The sequence below is a fragment of the Pollachius pollachius genome (genome assembly GCF_949987615.1).
Source record: "Pollachius pollachius genome assembly, chromosome: 7".
Lineage (NCBI taxonomy): Eukaryota > Metazoa > Chordata > Actinopteri > Gadiformes > Gadidae > Pollachius > Pollachius pollachius.
The window spans coordinates 6028242-6044722 of NC_136940.1; the positions used below are offsets into that span (position 1 = coordinate 6028242).

The 16481-nt window shown below is 44.4% G+C and overlaps 3 protein-coding genes across 5 annotated transcripts in view; all 3 read right to left on the reverse strand.

The window, feature by feature from the left end:
• The window catches only part of atp13a3 (ATPase 13A3), a gene marked incomplete at its 3' end in the record, with an annotated part of 34354 nt that extends 30756 nt beyond the window's left edge, over nucleotides 1-3598 (reverse strand). The window contains exon 1 of the mRNA XM_079740123.1: nucleotides 3433-3598. The remainder of the gene's footprint in view (nucleotides 1-3432) is intronic.
• Nucleotides 3599-5358: 1760 nt separating this feature from the next.
• tmem44 (transmembrane protein 44) lies at nucleotides 5359-9820 on the reverse strand. 3 transcript variants are annotated; one of them, XM_079739434.1, is made up of 10 exons: nucleotides 9577-9820; nucleotides 9348-9474; nucleotides 9148-9238; nucleotides 8786-8934; nucleotides 8457-8543; nucleotides 7945-8118; nucleotides 7180-7317; nucleotides 6643-6831; nucleotides 6396-6536; nucleotides 5359-5568 (listed from the first exon to the last, which is right to left on the reverse strand). In XM_079739434.1, the coding sequence occupies exons 1-10, from the start codon at nucleotides 9735-9737 to the stop codon at nucleotides 5419-5421; spliced, it is 1407 nt and encodes a 468-aa protein (XP_079595560.1). In that variant the 5' UTR covers nucleotides 9738-9820; the 3' UTR covers nucleotides 5359-5418. The 3 variants fall into 3 exon arrangements, with proteins under 3 accessions (XP_079595560.1, XP_079595561.1, XP_079595559.1); XM_079739435.1 differs by having other exon boundaries at nucleotides 6754-6831; nucleotides 8774-8934; XM_079739433.1 differs by having other exon boundaries at nucleotides 8774-8934.
• Nucleotides 9821-10187: 367 nt separating this feature from the next.
• On the reverse strand, nucleotides 10188-16481 carry lsg1 (large 60S subunit nuclear export GTPase 1). Its single transcript, XM_079739226.1, has 14 exons — nucleotides 16270-16481; nucleotides 15892-16018; nucleotides 15646-15766; nucleotides 15426-15512; nucleotides 15013-15099; nucleotides 14849-14909; nucleotides 14392-14568; nucleotides 13789-14145; nucleotides 13250-13351; nucleotides 13002-13145; nucleotides 12370-12493; nucleotides 11876-11955; nucleotides 11430-11603; nucleotides 10188-10986 (listed from the first exon to the last, which is right to left on the reverse strand). Exons 1-14 carry the CDS (start codon nucleotides 16369-16371, stop codon nucleotides 10783-10785), a joined length of 1947 nt encoding a protein of 648 aa, XP_079595352.1. The 5' UTR covers nucleotides 16372-16481; the 3' UTR covers nucleotides 10188-10782.

The window sequence follows — 16481 nt, forward strand, 5'->3', positions numbered from 1 at the left end:
CATCACAGCTCCTGATCAATCATCTCAGGCTTTTCATCACAGACTGCTGGTCTTTGAGGTTGTCTGTGAGAGGCCTTAAGGGCTCCAGCTCAATCGCCTGGGAAATGGACTCTGGAGGCACCTTCACTTAAGTAAATCAGGTTTAAAAATTTTGCAACACCAAGAGTTCAGCTCTTTCTCACCCTTTGGAGGGGGCAAAGGATCAGAGGTTAAGAGGAAAATGTGTTATTATCGTGATTATGTACCTGAAGGACATTTATTGTCTCTACGGATAGGAAATAGAGCCCCCTAGTCCTAGACTTTATATACACACGCCCACTTTTGTTCACCCCTGGGGCAGTTGCACACCCCTGAGAAAAATAGGACCTACCAACAACAGAGATACTTGACTGAGGTTTAGCTGAGCCTTAAACTTAATCTGAGATACGTAAGACATTCATTATTTGTTACGTCCTTTGACTGCGGCAGCATGGCAGTGGATGATTTCACACTCCTAACCAGCATGACCTTAAACACAGTGCCCTTAAACACAGTGGCCATTGCCTTCTTACTGAAAAAGATATTGCATTAGCAGATACAAGAATATTCAAGAGAATATTCAACTAAACAAATTGGCCATTTACTTGTCAATCTGGCCTACCAACACACACACACACACACACACACACACACACACACACACACACACACACACACACACACACACACACACACACACACACACACACACACACACACACACACGGGAATATTAAAGAAAAGCAATTGTCAAAAGATAAAAGAGAAATGACTGGTCGTTCAGCCAACGAAAACAAAACACAGATGGTGGGTCTCAGGCCAGCAAGGCTAATCTGTTATTAAGAGACTTAATTCCAAGATGCCTGTGATCAAAAAAAACGCAAGAAACCGACAGACACTAAGAAGTATTTTCTATTTCATCCTAATAGGGCACCAAGGGAGTCAAGGGAACCTTAGAAGCTTTTGACTTGGGCAGCCAAAAAGCTAACATAATTCTAGCATCATTCAGGAGTTGTTGTTGAAACTGTTTGCAAAATGCTTAATGACATCTTTATTTGACCTTCATTTTGATAGGTTTCATTATTAGCACACCCGATGCTTAATGTTCCTTTATTTGTGTTGCTTATTAATAAAAAATATATAACCCTATAATAAATAAGATTAATCAATATTTACAATTCTGTACAAAAAACATTGCATTATAAGTGGATTCCCCTTTCAGTCATCATCCCTCCAAGCAGATGGAGGCCAAGAAGACTTCTGACACACAATAAAAGGCTTTTTGGGAGAAGTTAAAGGGGACATATTATGAAAACAGCACTTTTCCTGGGATTTGGGGTGTTGTTGTGGGTATATGGTGCTCCCACATGCATACAAACTTTGAAAAAAGTCTGTACATGATTTTTTGAGTGAGATACACATTTCTGGAAGGAGCCTGCCTCCAGCTCCCAAACAAACGAGTCAGCTTCGGAGCCCCCTCCTACGTAGAAAGCGGGCATTTGAATATTACCTCCAACTTCCTCACTCCCCTCCAATCAGAGCATCGCTAAGATTTTGTGGACCAGCGGACGAGCAGCTCCGGCGGGGGGAACTCGGCGCTAGCCCTTCAGCTAAGCTCCGGGAGTACAATCCCTTTCTCTGGCGCCGAAGCTTCGGCGGAAGTCGGGAGGAGGAGACATGGAGTAGAAAGGGATTGTACTCCCGGAGCTGAGCTGCCGGACTGCCGCCGAGTTCCCCCAGCCGGAGCTGCTCGTCCGCCGGAGCTGCTCATCCGCTGGAGCTGCCACCGCCACCTAGCTTCGGCGCCAGTTCAGCTCCCGGAGTACACCGCCGGACTGCAGTCCGGCAGCTCCGGCGCGGGGAGCTCGGAGGCAGTCCGGCAGCTCAGCTCCCGGAGTACAATCCCTTTCTCCTCGATGTCGCGGTTCATGGACTTCAGAGAGTCAATGCCAATGTTCCTTCCCCCCAATTCTTCTCAACCATGGCCGAGATATCCCCCACTACAACTCTTTACTTGTGGAAGTACCAGAGACGTCAGACAGTCTTTATTATTCATATTAACATCCGAGGCGCACATAGCTTTTGGCCGTGATATTAGATATATTATATAAATTCCCGTATATAATATTACTATTATGTTATATTATATGATATAGATAAAGAGCACCAGGAGTCAGCAAACGGCAACAATCCCTTCTCCTTCCATGCTGTGGTTCAGTCTGACAGCTCATTGGTCAATGGGCAGCAGCTCATTTGCATCAATGCTACAGACGCTGGAAACAGCGCATTCTGAAGGGACTGAAACAGGGGAATAGCGGTAGGCGAGATTTTTTTTCCTAAAAGCTATTTCCATCAAACAGCTTCAAAAACATGTTTTCTGGAACTCAAATACTATGCTTACTTGTTGGGAAAACACCATAATATGTCTCCTTTAACTAAATGTTGTTTGACCTTTGATATCCTAATGACCCAAGACTAGATTAACAAAGTAACAAAAAAAAGAAACGAATGAACTCAGGGCAGAAATGTTGATACATTTAAATACAATCCTCCATGCTGTGTTTGTTGACAGCACTGAGTGAGAGCAACTGAGAGGTGATCACCTGACTCGATTGAGAAATCAAGCTAGGCTATAGAGTAGGACATTTAAATTTAAAAAAAAGATAATTTAGGGATGATTAAAGTACGCCAACAAGGTAGTTAGAAATTACCCTGTCTCAGTTATACATCCACATGTATGTTGGTCAACTCCTTGATGTTTGGAGATACAGCTACTGTGTACAACGGTGTTTAATGTGACAAGCACATTCACATATAACAGAACGAAACCAAATAAACTACAGATCGCGTTCTGATAACCAAACGCGTGTCTAATAACCAAACGTGTAGCAAGTACTATAAAACACACCAGAACATAGTTGGATCACACCATCGAGAAACGAATGTAGGCTGACAGAGCTGATGCTAATGGCAGACAGGGAAATAAAGGCAACACAATCCTGCCTCCCAGCACACATGCATGTCAGCAGGTGAAGTGTTTCTACCACCAGACAGTCATGATGACATGTTATTGCGGATTGACTAACACTTAGCTAACGTGAGCCACGCTTTAATGTTGCAATGGGCAGCGGCTGCAAAACATTCACATGTACGTTATCTCCAGTCGTTTTTAACCAGGCAGTCATCAGCCACACAAATTCCTAACGGGTGTTTTATTTTAGTGAATGAATTGGCCACACTGATAGCTATGTCAGATAGCGTGTGTGTGTGTGTGTGTGTGTGTGTGTGTGTGTGTGTGTGTGTGTGTGTGTGTGTGTGTGTGTGTGTGTGTGTGTGTGTGTGTGTGTGTATGTGTGTATGTGTGTGTGGCTCTATGCTACACATGGCTGATGGACATCCCCTGTATTCACTTACCCCAGAACCACCCGGACACTTTGAAGATCAGCTGAAAATCATGGTGAGACGAAAGCAGGTGTTATCTGAAGCGAGACGTCGTTGAAGAGGGAAAAATTACAACCCAAATGTTCTCTTCTCTCTCACAAGAATGAAGAAGGGGGAAGGCGCTCGACGTTGACAGACAGCTCGGTACAACGCGTCTGAGTCGTGGAGGGCTGAACTGCCTTGAACTGGCTCACGAGAGGAAGTAGGAGGATGTGACATCAGAAGCGTGTAGTCCTTAGCGAATCCACACTGCTACGCAAATGCATGGATGCCGTTATACATTATCGGCTTGAATACTTTACGTCCATGCACGGTTCCCACGTAAGGCTGCAATGCAATGGCAATATGAAGATTAAAAATATACATATATAAAATATACTAAAACAAATAAAAAAATACTAAAACACTAATAATAAATGATAAAATATCATATATGAACACATAGGGCCAACCTATTTTATATAGATATATAACAATTGTTAATTGATTTTACCTAAAAATTGGTTCTGTTTTTATCTTTTTTGGAGCCTTATTGTATAGTTTAGGGAAAATTTTACACAGAGGCATCCCCTCTCTGCTCATTCAACCTGAGATGAGAAAAATTCCCTGCATGGTATGGTCAGCTTGTTACAATGCATCAAACAAGGCCTATGTGATTCTCCTCTGACGTAAGCAAGGCGACAAGATAAACACAAAGGCCTATTCTCCCCAGCGGCTTCAGATGTCCTAATCCTTTCTCTCTGTCACTTGTGTAAACAGAATTCCACCTGTTAATATGGGATGGGAGAGTTTGTTTTCCTTGTGTTTGGAGTCTGAACTAGGGGATAGGGATTAAACCAGTGTCTAGCCGGACCCCCCCTGTCCAGACACAGTAGGGTTCTAGCTTGTTATTTATCACTGACAACACAGATCCTCATCATTCAGCAACACTGTTGTTTTGCGGATATAATAGTCTTGAGCAAACAGAAGACCCTTCTCCCTTAATGTAAGAAGGCCAGTGTGCACAAGGTATAATTTGGGACTTGAATCACAGTTTCTGCTTGGATTATGTCATACTTTTTACTGGCTCATGAAGAAAAACATTGTTGGGCATTTTCATTGGTTAAAAACTGATGTCCAAATGGAACACATTTAATCCTTATCATATGACTCAAGACTGTCTCCCTTTAAAACGCAATTGAAACCCATATTCAATTTATCTCTACAAACATGTCATGGGTTCAAAACCATGTTTCATCAGATTGACATGTTGATGATTAGGTAAAAGGTATGAAGGTGACCAGCTTGAACATTTCACCTCAAGCGGTGTATTGTCCCATTATCAAAACATAAAAAAATATAGTTCCCTGGTGCAATCTGTACCCATAACTCACGAAACAGGACAACATGCGATGTATGCGGAAGGCAAAGAACAGGGGGTGAAGTCGAGGCCCCATTAGATTACTGTTTATCGCCTTGGCAGGCTCTTGCCAGGGGCCTGTCGCCTGGTCTAGACCTGATAAATACTGATGACCAACAGAATGCAGGATGTGACCTGAAAAACCTCCCCAAGCAGAATAGGGGGAGGGCAGTGTTTGTGTGTGTTGGGGGGTGGGTCTGAGGCCACGCGGACTGATAAGGACGCTTGGATGTCTTCCTTCCGATCATTGAGCCGCATTGCGTGGCCATAATGGGGCAGGGGCTGTTGTGCATGGCCTGACATCTGAACAGTGGGGACAGCAAATGGAGTCACCGCCACAATCACCAGCAGCCATTCTGGCGTCTTTCAATTCTGTTCAACACAAAAGAGCACGCTCTCTGCAAGTGCATGCAACACGCACGCACACACACACACACACACACACACGGTTTATATTGCCACTTCATTTATTTATTACATTATCTATTCACATGACCAGCCGATTGCTGATGGAGCTTGATACGGCGTTTCAGGGTAACGCCGTTTCCCCGTCCTCCACTTCACAGAGGCATCTCCGTGAAGTCAGATGCGCTGCAGGTGCTCGCGACAAACGGTGGAGGGTTCTTGGGCCAATCCTGCAGGAACTCATCCCTCTCCTCCGTTCTCCATGGTGGTTCACTCCAACAGCTTCTGGCCTCCTCAAAGTCCCACTGAAACATTGACAGCAACCTTTTCATTTAGAGCGCATGTGGCGCATGCGTTGTGGCCATCACATGATATGGGCCAGTACATTCTTTCAACGTACACATCATGTACTACACCCGTCCGTCTAACATGCTCCAGATAGTAGTAGCTAGTTGCAAGATAGTATCGTGGGAATGGTATTTCATCACTTTCAGCTGAAAGGTGATTCAGCTGATTCCCAAAGTCCACAGCCTACTTGTAGGAACCCCAGAGCAAGTTGTAATATATTGTGATCAAACAAATACTGAAACTACCACCACATGGGATAACACCTTTCGGTTTTTAAGGCAACCATGTGAAAATCCATATCTAGGACAGACTAAACTTTTGACAGTAGTGAAGCAATAAGGGTAAAAAAAAGTGCAATATTTGACATCCCGTTCTACAAGTTCCAACAATTTGCCTAGCTGTTGCTGTTAACATTATGCCACCATCTAGTGTACAACTGTGGATATTGCAAATTTCATCGCACAACATCTTATATCCAATATTCTCTCATTGAATTCTCTTTTCGTTGTTAACTTTTACCTTCAATACCCATTAATTATCTAATATTTTATTAGCACACTAGGGGTAAATCAAACCGAATACCTTAATCGGTTGGTTTGAGACTGGTTGTGGCAGGCTCCCTGACTATTGTAGGACTATGCTTACAGTAGCTAGAGTCTGTGAATCTGAATAATAATAATGAATGATATTAAAAATATATAATAAAAAATATATTATATACGTGAATAAATAAATAAATAAATACATAAATAAATAAATAAGAGATTCTGAGTAATCTACTCACCTCCAGGTCGGAGCTGTAGGACGAGGAGTCATAGGAGGTGCAGGAGGAGCAGAGAGAACCCCCACCCACCAGCTGCACCCCCCTCGTAGTGCCAGTCACCCGGTCATCTCTCCCAGGTAGCGTCAACTCCTCTCGGCATTCCTACCAACACACACAGTGTGGTCTACTCAAAGAGAAAGGCACCAAGCTCCACGGTTTGATTCCCAGCGTCAACAAGACTCAAGAGCAAAAACGCCTAGCTTCCTACCTGCTGCTTCGTGACAAGCTCTGAATGCAAGTTGATTTGGACGATTAATAAATGGTAAAGAGTAGTGAGAAATGAGTTTGAAAGGAATTCAAATGGACATATTTGGCATACTTTCGCTGCCGGTTGAACACTGACGTCCATATAGTGGCCGATTTCAGCGGTCTTTGGTGTCTTGCTGTTGTTCTTCTTCTTTGAAAGACCACGTTGAGATCCAAGCGAGAGAAAAATGGAGAAACGATCACAGGAGCATGAAAAGCAATAACATGTTAGTGAACTGCAACACAACAGGTCATTGCTTGTTTACATTGAGACCTTTATCTGTGATCTCAGACCTGGCTTCTCTAGTCCCAAACAAGGGAAGCCATATTTAAATCGAAATGACAAGCAAGTAAAGCTTGCCTAAAAGAGACCTCATCAAACCTTTCACTGACCTCTTTTGAATTATCATGAGAGATTCTGGGAAAATAATCCAAAAAGAGATAGATAGATGCATGAATAAATAGGACAAGAGACGAAAGGGCAAAAATAGGAACTTGCTTCTTGTTTTCTGAGTTTTTTCAGTTGGTTGCCATGTCTCCTATGAAAGTGTGGAAACTCTAGAAGGCTCTGTGTGTCTAGTGAGATCCTCTCAGGTTTCCGTCTGGCTCCTTTTCTGCACCAAAATATGACCAGAACCTAACAGTTCAAGGTTAATGGTCAACAACTCAAAAATAGGGAAAGCAGGTAGAGGTGGGAAATCAACGACATATAAACCCTTCACACAAATAGACATCATGCAGTAGTGTAAAATGCAATCATGATATGTTAATGGCACTCATTTTGAAGCAACCATAAACATTAAAAAGCAAACAACCAAATATATTTGGTTTACAACGACACAATATAAAAAAAACATTTTAGACCCTCACTCAATTCACTGTCACTTTGGATAACAGCGTCTGCTTAATGACTTAAAGTGCCGGTCTTGAAGATCTCTGTTTCGTACACACACACACACACACACACACACACACACACACACACACACACACACACACACACACACACACACACACACACACACACACACACACACACACACACACACACGTGATTTGAAGAGCTAGTCTCTCTGGCCGAACAACCATGGAAGGGCAATGGCAAACGCATCACTAAATGTTCGCCGCTTACTATTTGAATGCATAGCACGAAAGTCGCATTCGGCGACTCTTAGTCCGAGGTAGATCTTCGCAGATGTTTGAGATTGCCCCCCTAAACGGCCTGAAGAGGAATACCACAGATCTGAGCCCCAAAGGAGGATACGAGCAGGTCCAGTGTGGCGCCGCAGAGGGCAGAGAGCAGCCAGGGCGCTGCCTTGAGGAAGAGTCCGGGAACCACGGGGTCAGACAGCAGGAGGGCGGAGATGTAGAGGAGGCCGGTCGACGAGCACAGCACTGCTGAGACACCGGCCGCCAGGGAGACCTTCTCCCTCCTGCACTGGACGCAGAACACGCGGAGCATAAAGGACGCCATTACAAGATGGCCAACATTGCATTCTGTTTCACGCTAAGATTGAAACATGGAATGTGACCATGGCAGCTCTAAAAAGTTGGGACATTATGAATCAAATAAAATATATTAAAATAACATAAAAAAAACTTCCTGATTTCTATTGTTAGTCTGCACTCTGTCCTGTTTGTGTTGTTTTTGGGGACGTACTTGTTGTGGCTCCCATTTACATTTTATGCTGTTCAGTGTTTCATGTCTGCCCTTTTATCTACAACAAATCTACATTCAAAATAAAAATGAATCAAGTTAGCTCCACGGTGTCTTACTGCTCGGTTGATGGCAGGGAATCTGGAGGTGCAGACTATGGCGAGAGAGATTATGCCCAGAGAGTAACCCAAGACCTGTGTGTTATCCTGAGGAAGAGCAGCACATTCTGTGGTTAACATTGTTTTCAACAATGACAATGATGGAGGCCAGCCAAATGATTCACAAACAGATTCAGATTCCAGAAATACCACCTGTCATGTCATATTCAAATTTCAAATACAAAAGAAAACACCATTCCAAAAGTGAATACATACTTAGGTTTATGTTTGCCACTTTTATTGCCATATATTTACTACATTATATATCTAGCACACACCCACACACTGACTTGAAGAAAGGAATTAAGTAGTTTTCTTCGTGCCAAGGGCCTGTATGCTGGGATGCTCTCACTGGTTGCATATCCTCCTAGTCCCATCACCAGACACACACAGAGGAGCTGCTGCCTTCGTCGTCTCCTGATTATCCTAAGCCTCCTATCTGATGACAAACACAAGAAAATCGACGAGTAGCTAAGAGTGAATAAGCTGGACGCTGATGTAAATTCGTTTTGTTATCACTATGACTTTCCTGACAAGCCAAATGTCCAGTGACTGTTTTGCTTAAACGCGGTTGGGCTACGGTTACATTCTCAAATAACATAAGGCTCATAAAGATGAGAAAGACTAGGAGGAGCTGGCGCTCCGGGCTTACCTTTGGTTGAATTCCAGCAAATATAAAGCGTGAGGAAGATGGAAACAATGTTCACCAAATCCACGGCTACAGTCAAGACACCAAACACTATCTAAAGAAAGTGGGTTTCACAGTTATAGTCAGATGGTGTGCCGATACGCTGTATGACTATTTACGAGTTATTGGGTTGGAGATGGTTAAATATAAACGATCACATGTACCTGGATATCCAGCTGTTGAGAGAGAACCGCGCCGATAGTGCTGCACATGTTGCCGAGAAAGCAATAGACGGTGACCACCACTGCTCCAGTGTTCCCCTGCCTTACCGTGCATCGGTGATGGATTAACCTGAGAAAGGAAATCACCGAGCTAAATTTTCTCAATTGTTGTGTCTACTGCCACTGCAGTCGATGGGCAATAAAACATTTTTTTTAAAAAACAATTACTTACACAACACATGATGTGCATAACAGTAGTGCAGACAACGCAAACAGTGCGAAGGGGACACACGCTTTGTCAGCGTTGAACGAGAGGCAGGTTGTTATCGCCTCGACGCAAAACCGATATAAAGAACGAAAGTTATGAATGCGGTTGTCGGTCAAGTCGTTCATTTTCCTTCCTTTAATAGCGAAAAGTAGTTAAATTCATTGACGTGCCGCCCAGAAGACAGCATCAAGCGCCGTGTCTGCCAGGAGCCACAGGTGCGCAGTAGTCTTGTATATCTGCTTGAGGGGACTTGCGCAGAAGAGGTCACCTCTTTCAGGAGCGCAACTGTATAAACAACTTCCATTTTTCTATTTTTAATAATAGTTATAGGCTACTTTTGACAATACCTCATATAAACGATTGAATTAAACTGCAGTTATTTGAAAAGTTACTTTCAGAAAATGTTATTTAATGAGGGGTAAAAACCCTTGCGGACATTGTTTCTCAAATAGATTCACCTAGAGTATTGAATAACCAGAGTACAGGATACTGTACAGGAAATAGTGGAGTACAAGTCAAACAGTGTACAGCCCCACATGAATACACAATAGATATGTTTATTTCATTTCCCGATTTAGTACATACGCAACTGTATATAACCCAGCCAGTTTCTTCAATACAGCACATTACTTGTTTAATTTTGTCAATATAGCAATTTGTTTATTTTATTAATAATCTGGGGTTCAGCTAGGTAATATACATTAAAATGTCTGTCTGCAGTTGAAAACGAATTTGGTTTATTCCAATGTCTTAAATATTGTACATGAATAATACAAGCATTTGTTTTAATCTGAAAAATCAACATTTCATTTTCAAGTAAGAAAATGGGAAAAAGACCAGCTGTGAAATTGTCGAGATGAAAATGATGGTTTGGATCGTTATCAGTAATCAAGGGCAGTACATTATATATAATGTACTATTTACGGAAACCTGTAGCCTCTAACCTCTCCTTTAACCACTCAAAGAGCCCGGCACTGGCCTAGGCTGGCCTTAATTCCTTTGGAATTGCATCTAAACCCTCCCAAACCCTCCATACAGTCTGTTTAGGGCTTATTCACACAGGGGCCATCTTGGTTCCAACTCTGTGCTAAACACCTGCTTGGGGGTTGGGGGAGGGTACTGAAGACGGCCTCTGGGTGAACCAGGCCCTTGCACGGGGCCTCCTCCGGCTCAGGCCTCCAGGTGCCGGGTGAGCCTGCGGACCTTCTCCTTCTTGTTGCTGTTGCCGTGCTTCTTCCAGGGTTTGCCGACCACGCCCCCGGGGCCTGCCTGGCCAGGGCCCACGTGGCCCGGCTGGCCCGGGGTCACGGGCCCGCTGCCCAGCTTGTAGCCCATGACGTTCTGGACGCCCTTGGTGAGCGCACGCACGTTCTCCTGGAGAGGAAGAGAGAGGCGGTGGGATCAGGGCTAGGCACGGGTGGGTGGGTGTGAACCCTCGTGCGTTCGCACCGTCGAATGGATAATCTAAAAACAAACAGAGTTTGCTTATTGTTACTCAAGTAGTGTGTAACCCATCCTTTTTTTTTTGTACAGGTACAGTGTGTACAATTGATTGGGATCTCGCACAACAGACTTGGACGAAATGGATCCCATGAAAATAAGAATAGTTGTGCTGTCGTTACCTTAGATACCAACCTTAGAAAACCTTTATAATGTCATAGGAAGTTATGCTATGTGTCTGAGAAGCTTCACCCTCTCCCTGATGCAGACATCCAAACCAACCACAATTTCTTGTTCCTGTTCTTCATTTCAGTTTGGCCCTAAAAAGGGTTGGATGGATATTGTCTATTATGCTGGTCCACGAGCCCCAGGCATACCTGATTGAAGAAGTTCTTGTCCACAGGGTTCTCTATCCTCCGGATCTTGTTCAGGCTGCAGCTGGGATTAGAGGATTCGTCGATCTCGCCGTCCGTGGGCAGGAAGGTTCTGTGCTGGGGCTGGAAGTCTGCAGCCTTGATGTGTGGTGGAGGGTGGCAGTAAAGGAGCTTGCCCTGTGGGGACACACACAACCACAACAACACACGAGTGGTCATCCACACTGCCAGGGATAGAGGCCATGCTCACTATATGCTGCTCCTCAACTCTATTCTGGCCCCTGAAGAACCCAGGACTTGAGATAACACAACAAGAATATGAGTGAGATTAACAGTGTATTTAAACAAATAATGAATTGTCGCAAGTTATATATAGGCGGTAACCGTAAAAAAAAACAATGTTTTTTTAACATTTCTGATAAAAACAGTATCCGCTCCTTGGAACTTACGCTGACATAATCCTTCAGAACGTAGCGGGCCGATCTTGCCTCGTCTGGCTGTCCGTGGGCCGTCATGAAGCCCCTCATATCTGCAAGACAGGAGGACGTCAGCTTTGAGCTACATTAGGACTAAAGAGCTCATCTCGCATCATATGGGGTGAGGGGGGGTTGTCTGTTCTGTCAGTTAAACTATGTCAGTCTGTTGCGTGTTATTTCTGCTTCATGTCTGTACTGTGCTTTGTTATTTATTGTGCTCTGTATGCAGCTGAGTCCAAGAAAAATTGCCCTTTGGGGCATTAACATATATATCAAGCAATCATCTCCATTCCGTAAAAAAACAACAACTTTTAAATGAACACAGAACGGACAAATCTAGAATTATCGCATTTAGCCCTGCAGCGTACAGCAGACGACAACGACCCTCTCTAGTTGACTGAAAGGAACTGAGATGTTGGGTCACTCTGGGGTTGGGTCACTCAGGTGTTGGAGGGGGGGGGTCTTACATCCGTAGGCCCTGAGCATCTCCTCAGAGGTGGGCGCGCGGTCTGGGTCCTGGTCCTCCCGGGGCCGGATGATGTTGATGCCGTACGTTCTCTCCATGACGTGGCGCGGGATGGTTTGACACACGTGAGCACTCGGTTAAGGGCCGTCGAAGTAAATAACACTGTTTTCCTATTCGTCTTTTATAGCTCAGTCTCTCACTGGTGTACGGCTATGACTGGGGTCGACTGAGCCTGCAGTCAGCGACGGTGACAGAGCTCCATTACTTCCTAGACGCTATCGAATCGGCACACAGTAACAGACATTTCTGTTGGCCAAATTGGTGAGCCACAGTAGGTGGACAGTTCCTCTGCAATCTTGCCACACACTGGCCATATCTATATCCTAAAAGTTAGCCTGAAAATGCGTGGCCAGAAATGACAGCTAAGAAATTATTCAAACTCCCCATGATGGATTGATGGGCTTGCTATGTTTCAGTTGATAGGAGACGTGTACAGGAACGTCATGATTAGAACCATTTCAAAAGACACCCAGGTGAGGCTGAGCCTGGCTAGGACACATTACAAACTACACACTTGGCAGGGAGCCATCACACATTTTAACCGCCACAGAAGGTTGAGCGCTGGAAGGATATGAGGGAGATGCTAGGAACGTGGTCCCTCATCTGATCGATGGACAGGATGCCACAGCAGATCATCTCAGCCTTGGTGGAGACGAAGGAGGGCATCACCAGACCGGGGCAGTCACAGAGGCAGAGGCCAGGCTCCACAAACAGAGTCTATACACAAACAAACGGTCGCACAGCAGAAGTCAAGGGTCAAGCAACAGACGAAGCCGTGTCTTAGGTCTGGAGAAGGGTTTTCCATGGAGCGAACGGCTTACCTGAAAGTGCTTGGTGTGGCCGGGAGTGGCTGAGACGGACACCTTCTTGTCCCTGAAGATTGTGTTGATGGTTGTACTTTTTCCCACATTGGGATATCCAACCTGTTCAACACATTTATTGTTCCATATTAAAACAAACCCAAACAAACGCCTCTTTATAAAGCGAGAGACATTCAAACATCATGATGTTGCGTTTCCAGTACATCGATTTGATTAAGTCGATGCATGGATGCAATTTCAGCTGCTATTCCATTGAAAATGTATTTTCAAGTTAATAACCTTAATAAATCAAATTATTCCCACAAAACCAGGACAGTTGACAACACATAACCAAACACACACACACAATGCTAAAAACACGGACATCTTGGATCCAAAAAAATGTCATGAAGAGTAACTACGCAAACAGAAAAGAGAATAATGTGCAGCGCTCTCACATCAATAGTCTCTCTATCTAAAAAGACATGTCCGCAAACCATTAACCACCACCCTAAAAGCCTTCAGTCACAGGCCTACTGTTGTAGCATTGTAGCACTCACCATGCCCACGGTGATTTGTCCTTCTCTGCACTGTTTCCCGGTGTGAACCGTCTTGAACATGGCCAGCAGCTCGTCCTTGTGCAGCAGACGACTGGAGTTGCGGAAGCCGTCATTATTCGACGGACCAGCCGCCCCTCCCTCCGCCTCCTCGTCTTCGCCTTCAGAGCAGGTCTGCCAGTCCTCTTCTGCTACCGTTACCCTTTCCCGCGGATCTTCATCCATACTATCCTCCTCCTCGTCCTCGTCCTCCTCCTCTTTAGCTTCTAGCTGCTGACTCTCCTTGGCCACGCTGGGCACCTCCTCCTCCTCCTCCTCCGGTTCACTCACTGCATCTTCAGTCTCCTCCACCTCCATTCCCTGTGACACATTTAGATTTGCATTAAGTTATGAAAACATGAAATCCCCCATAGTCAAGAGCTTCCCTCTTGTATCTTTTCAAAGAGATGGTGGATGTGGCATATGATGAAAGGCTGCAACAGAAAGGAGACCGTGTTAGAGCAAGAGGTTTTCTTGAGCTCTCCTCAACACCAAAGCAAAATCAGATGATGCAGATTTTTCCTTTTTTTCAAACTTATAATAATAATTATCGGCTCTTGCACCCACCTTTTCCAGTGCCTCCAGCCGGTCCGCCTCTGCCAGTGCCGACCAGAACACCGCCCTGATGCCTTGCTTCTGGAAGTACCTGGCCCAGATCCGGCGCTGCTCCCGGGTCAGCAGGTCCGCCTTGTTCACCAGGATAATGTTCACCTTGTCCTCCGACACCTCCTTCACATACGCCTCCTACGCGCACCAAAGAGGGCAGCGTGAGTTTCTTTGAAGGGTTTCTTTGATTGTGGGCAATAGTGTAGGACATACATTGGACAAGAAACTAAAGAGTGTAATTTACTTTGCTAAAACTGGTGGTTCAAATGTTTTAAATTAGGGACAATAAAGTAGCTGAATTCTAGTTAGGGTAATAGCATACTTGGAAGACCTCAACTCTTTCACCTTTCAACCTCCACCTTTTCCCTAATTTCGATATCTGTCCCAAAATCAATTTAGATTGAAAGTTGGCACTTACAAGATCAGGGCAACGAAACAGCAGAGGATTTCTGCCATCAACAATCTGGACAACGACATCACTGTAGGAACACACATGAATGATGTTAAGACTTGGTGTTGCACACTTTTAAATCAAGCAAGGGAGTTAAAAATGTCCCCCAATGTGGAGTGCAGCCACTTTACCTCCTCTCGATCACTCTCCACAGCTGCCTCCAGAAGTCAAGGTTCCTCTCGAATGGCGTGAGAATAAACTTCTGTTCCTCTTCCAGCCTTAGAAACAGATGGATTGGGACAGTTGTTTGTCATTTTGTTTGCCTTAGTTAAGTGTAGTTGTATGGAATTTGAGATTAGATATGGCGAGGTTAAATAATGTGAGGGAATTGTTAATGAATATCATTATATAGCGATGGGCATTCAAATGTTTGCCTTTGCTTTTTTTATGCCAAACTGCAACGTTTACGTTTTTCTGAAACTAACAAGATAAAGCACCTACAACAAATAAATAACAATATTGTCCAGGCCATCTCCAAACCAACACATAAGATTATACAATAATATGACTGGAAATACAAATAAAGCCTAATTAAAACACATACTTTGCGAGTTCCCTTCTCCATTCCAGGAAGCTGTCTCTCTCTGCCTGCTGAAGGACCTCAGCGCTGGTGTTCTCATCCCATTTTGGACTGGAGACAGCAAAAGTAAACCGGTCATCATTGGTCAGGTACACAGCATAGCATTATCAAACTCATATAGTCACATGGGGATCAAAACAGGGGATGCCACTGAGCGAGATGTCTGCTGCTCTGGTCAGTTTACCGGCGGGGGATGCGGAGGAGCTGTTTATTCTCTTCATGCACCTTCTTCAACCTGGCCCGTTCCTCTGAGGTCAATAGCCCCGCCCTGGCTTCCGCCGGCACGAACTTTATGTTTAGCTTTTCTGAGAAACGATCATTGCAAATGTCAGGACGTGAAGACACACACGGCATGAAAAGTGCATTTTGTTTACTAGCCATATTTATACGAGAGGATGCCTATTAATAGAAAGAGGAAAACATCGCTTACCAGCAATAAACTCTGTGCCTGCTAATTCGGCAGTGGCGAGGAAGTCATCCATGGAACTCTGTTCGGTAACTGACTGCAGGTTCAGTCGACCCCAGTCATAGCCATCGTTAAGTTCACTAGTGTGAAGCTGAACGAAGAAAGAATTACTAGAATGTTACATCACATGCATAGAATAAAATGACTAAACACTTAAACAAGGGCTGGGATGAGTTTAACTTGAATTAATCGAGATTAAACAACACTTCAAGCTAGAGACTTTTTATGCGTCGCTATATTTAATGCGAATAGATTCATCAGGTTAAACCACCGGATAGATCCACTGCAACCTGTAGGCTGCCGTGAAACCATCGTATAACGAGCCATCGCCTTGATGCGTACCCAGGTGTCGATCTTCTTGTGTCCACGATTGGCCTGAAGCCTCTCCTTGATCAGACACCTCCCGAGTCCGCCAGCCCCCCCTCCCGTCTTCTTTTTGCCCATAGTGTAGTATAACCTTCCGCCCGGTAGTGTTTGTTATGAAAAGCAAGCTAACCTCAGTTCAAACAGAAGTTATTTTCTGTTACTCTCTCCACATGTGGAAAAAAACCTTG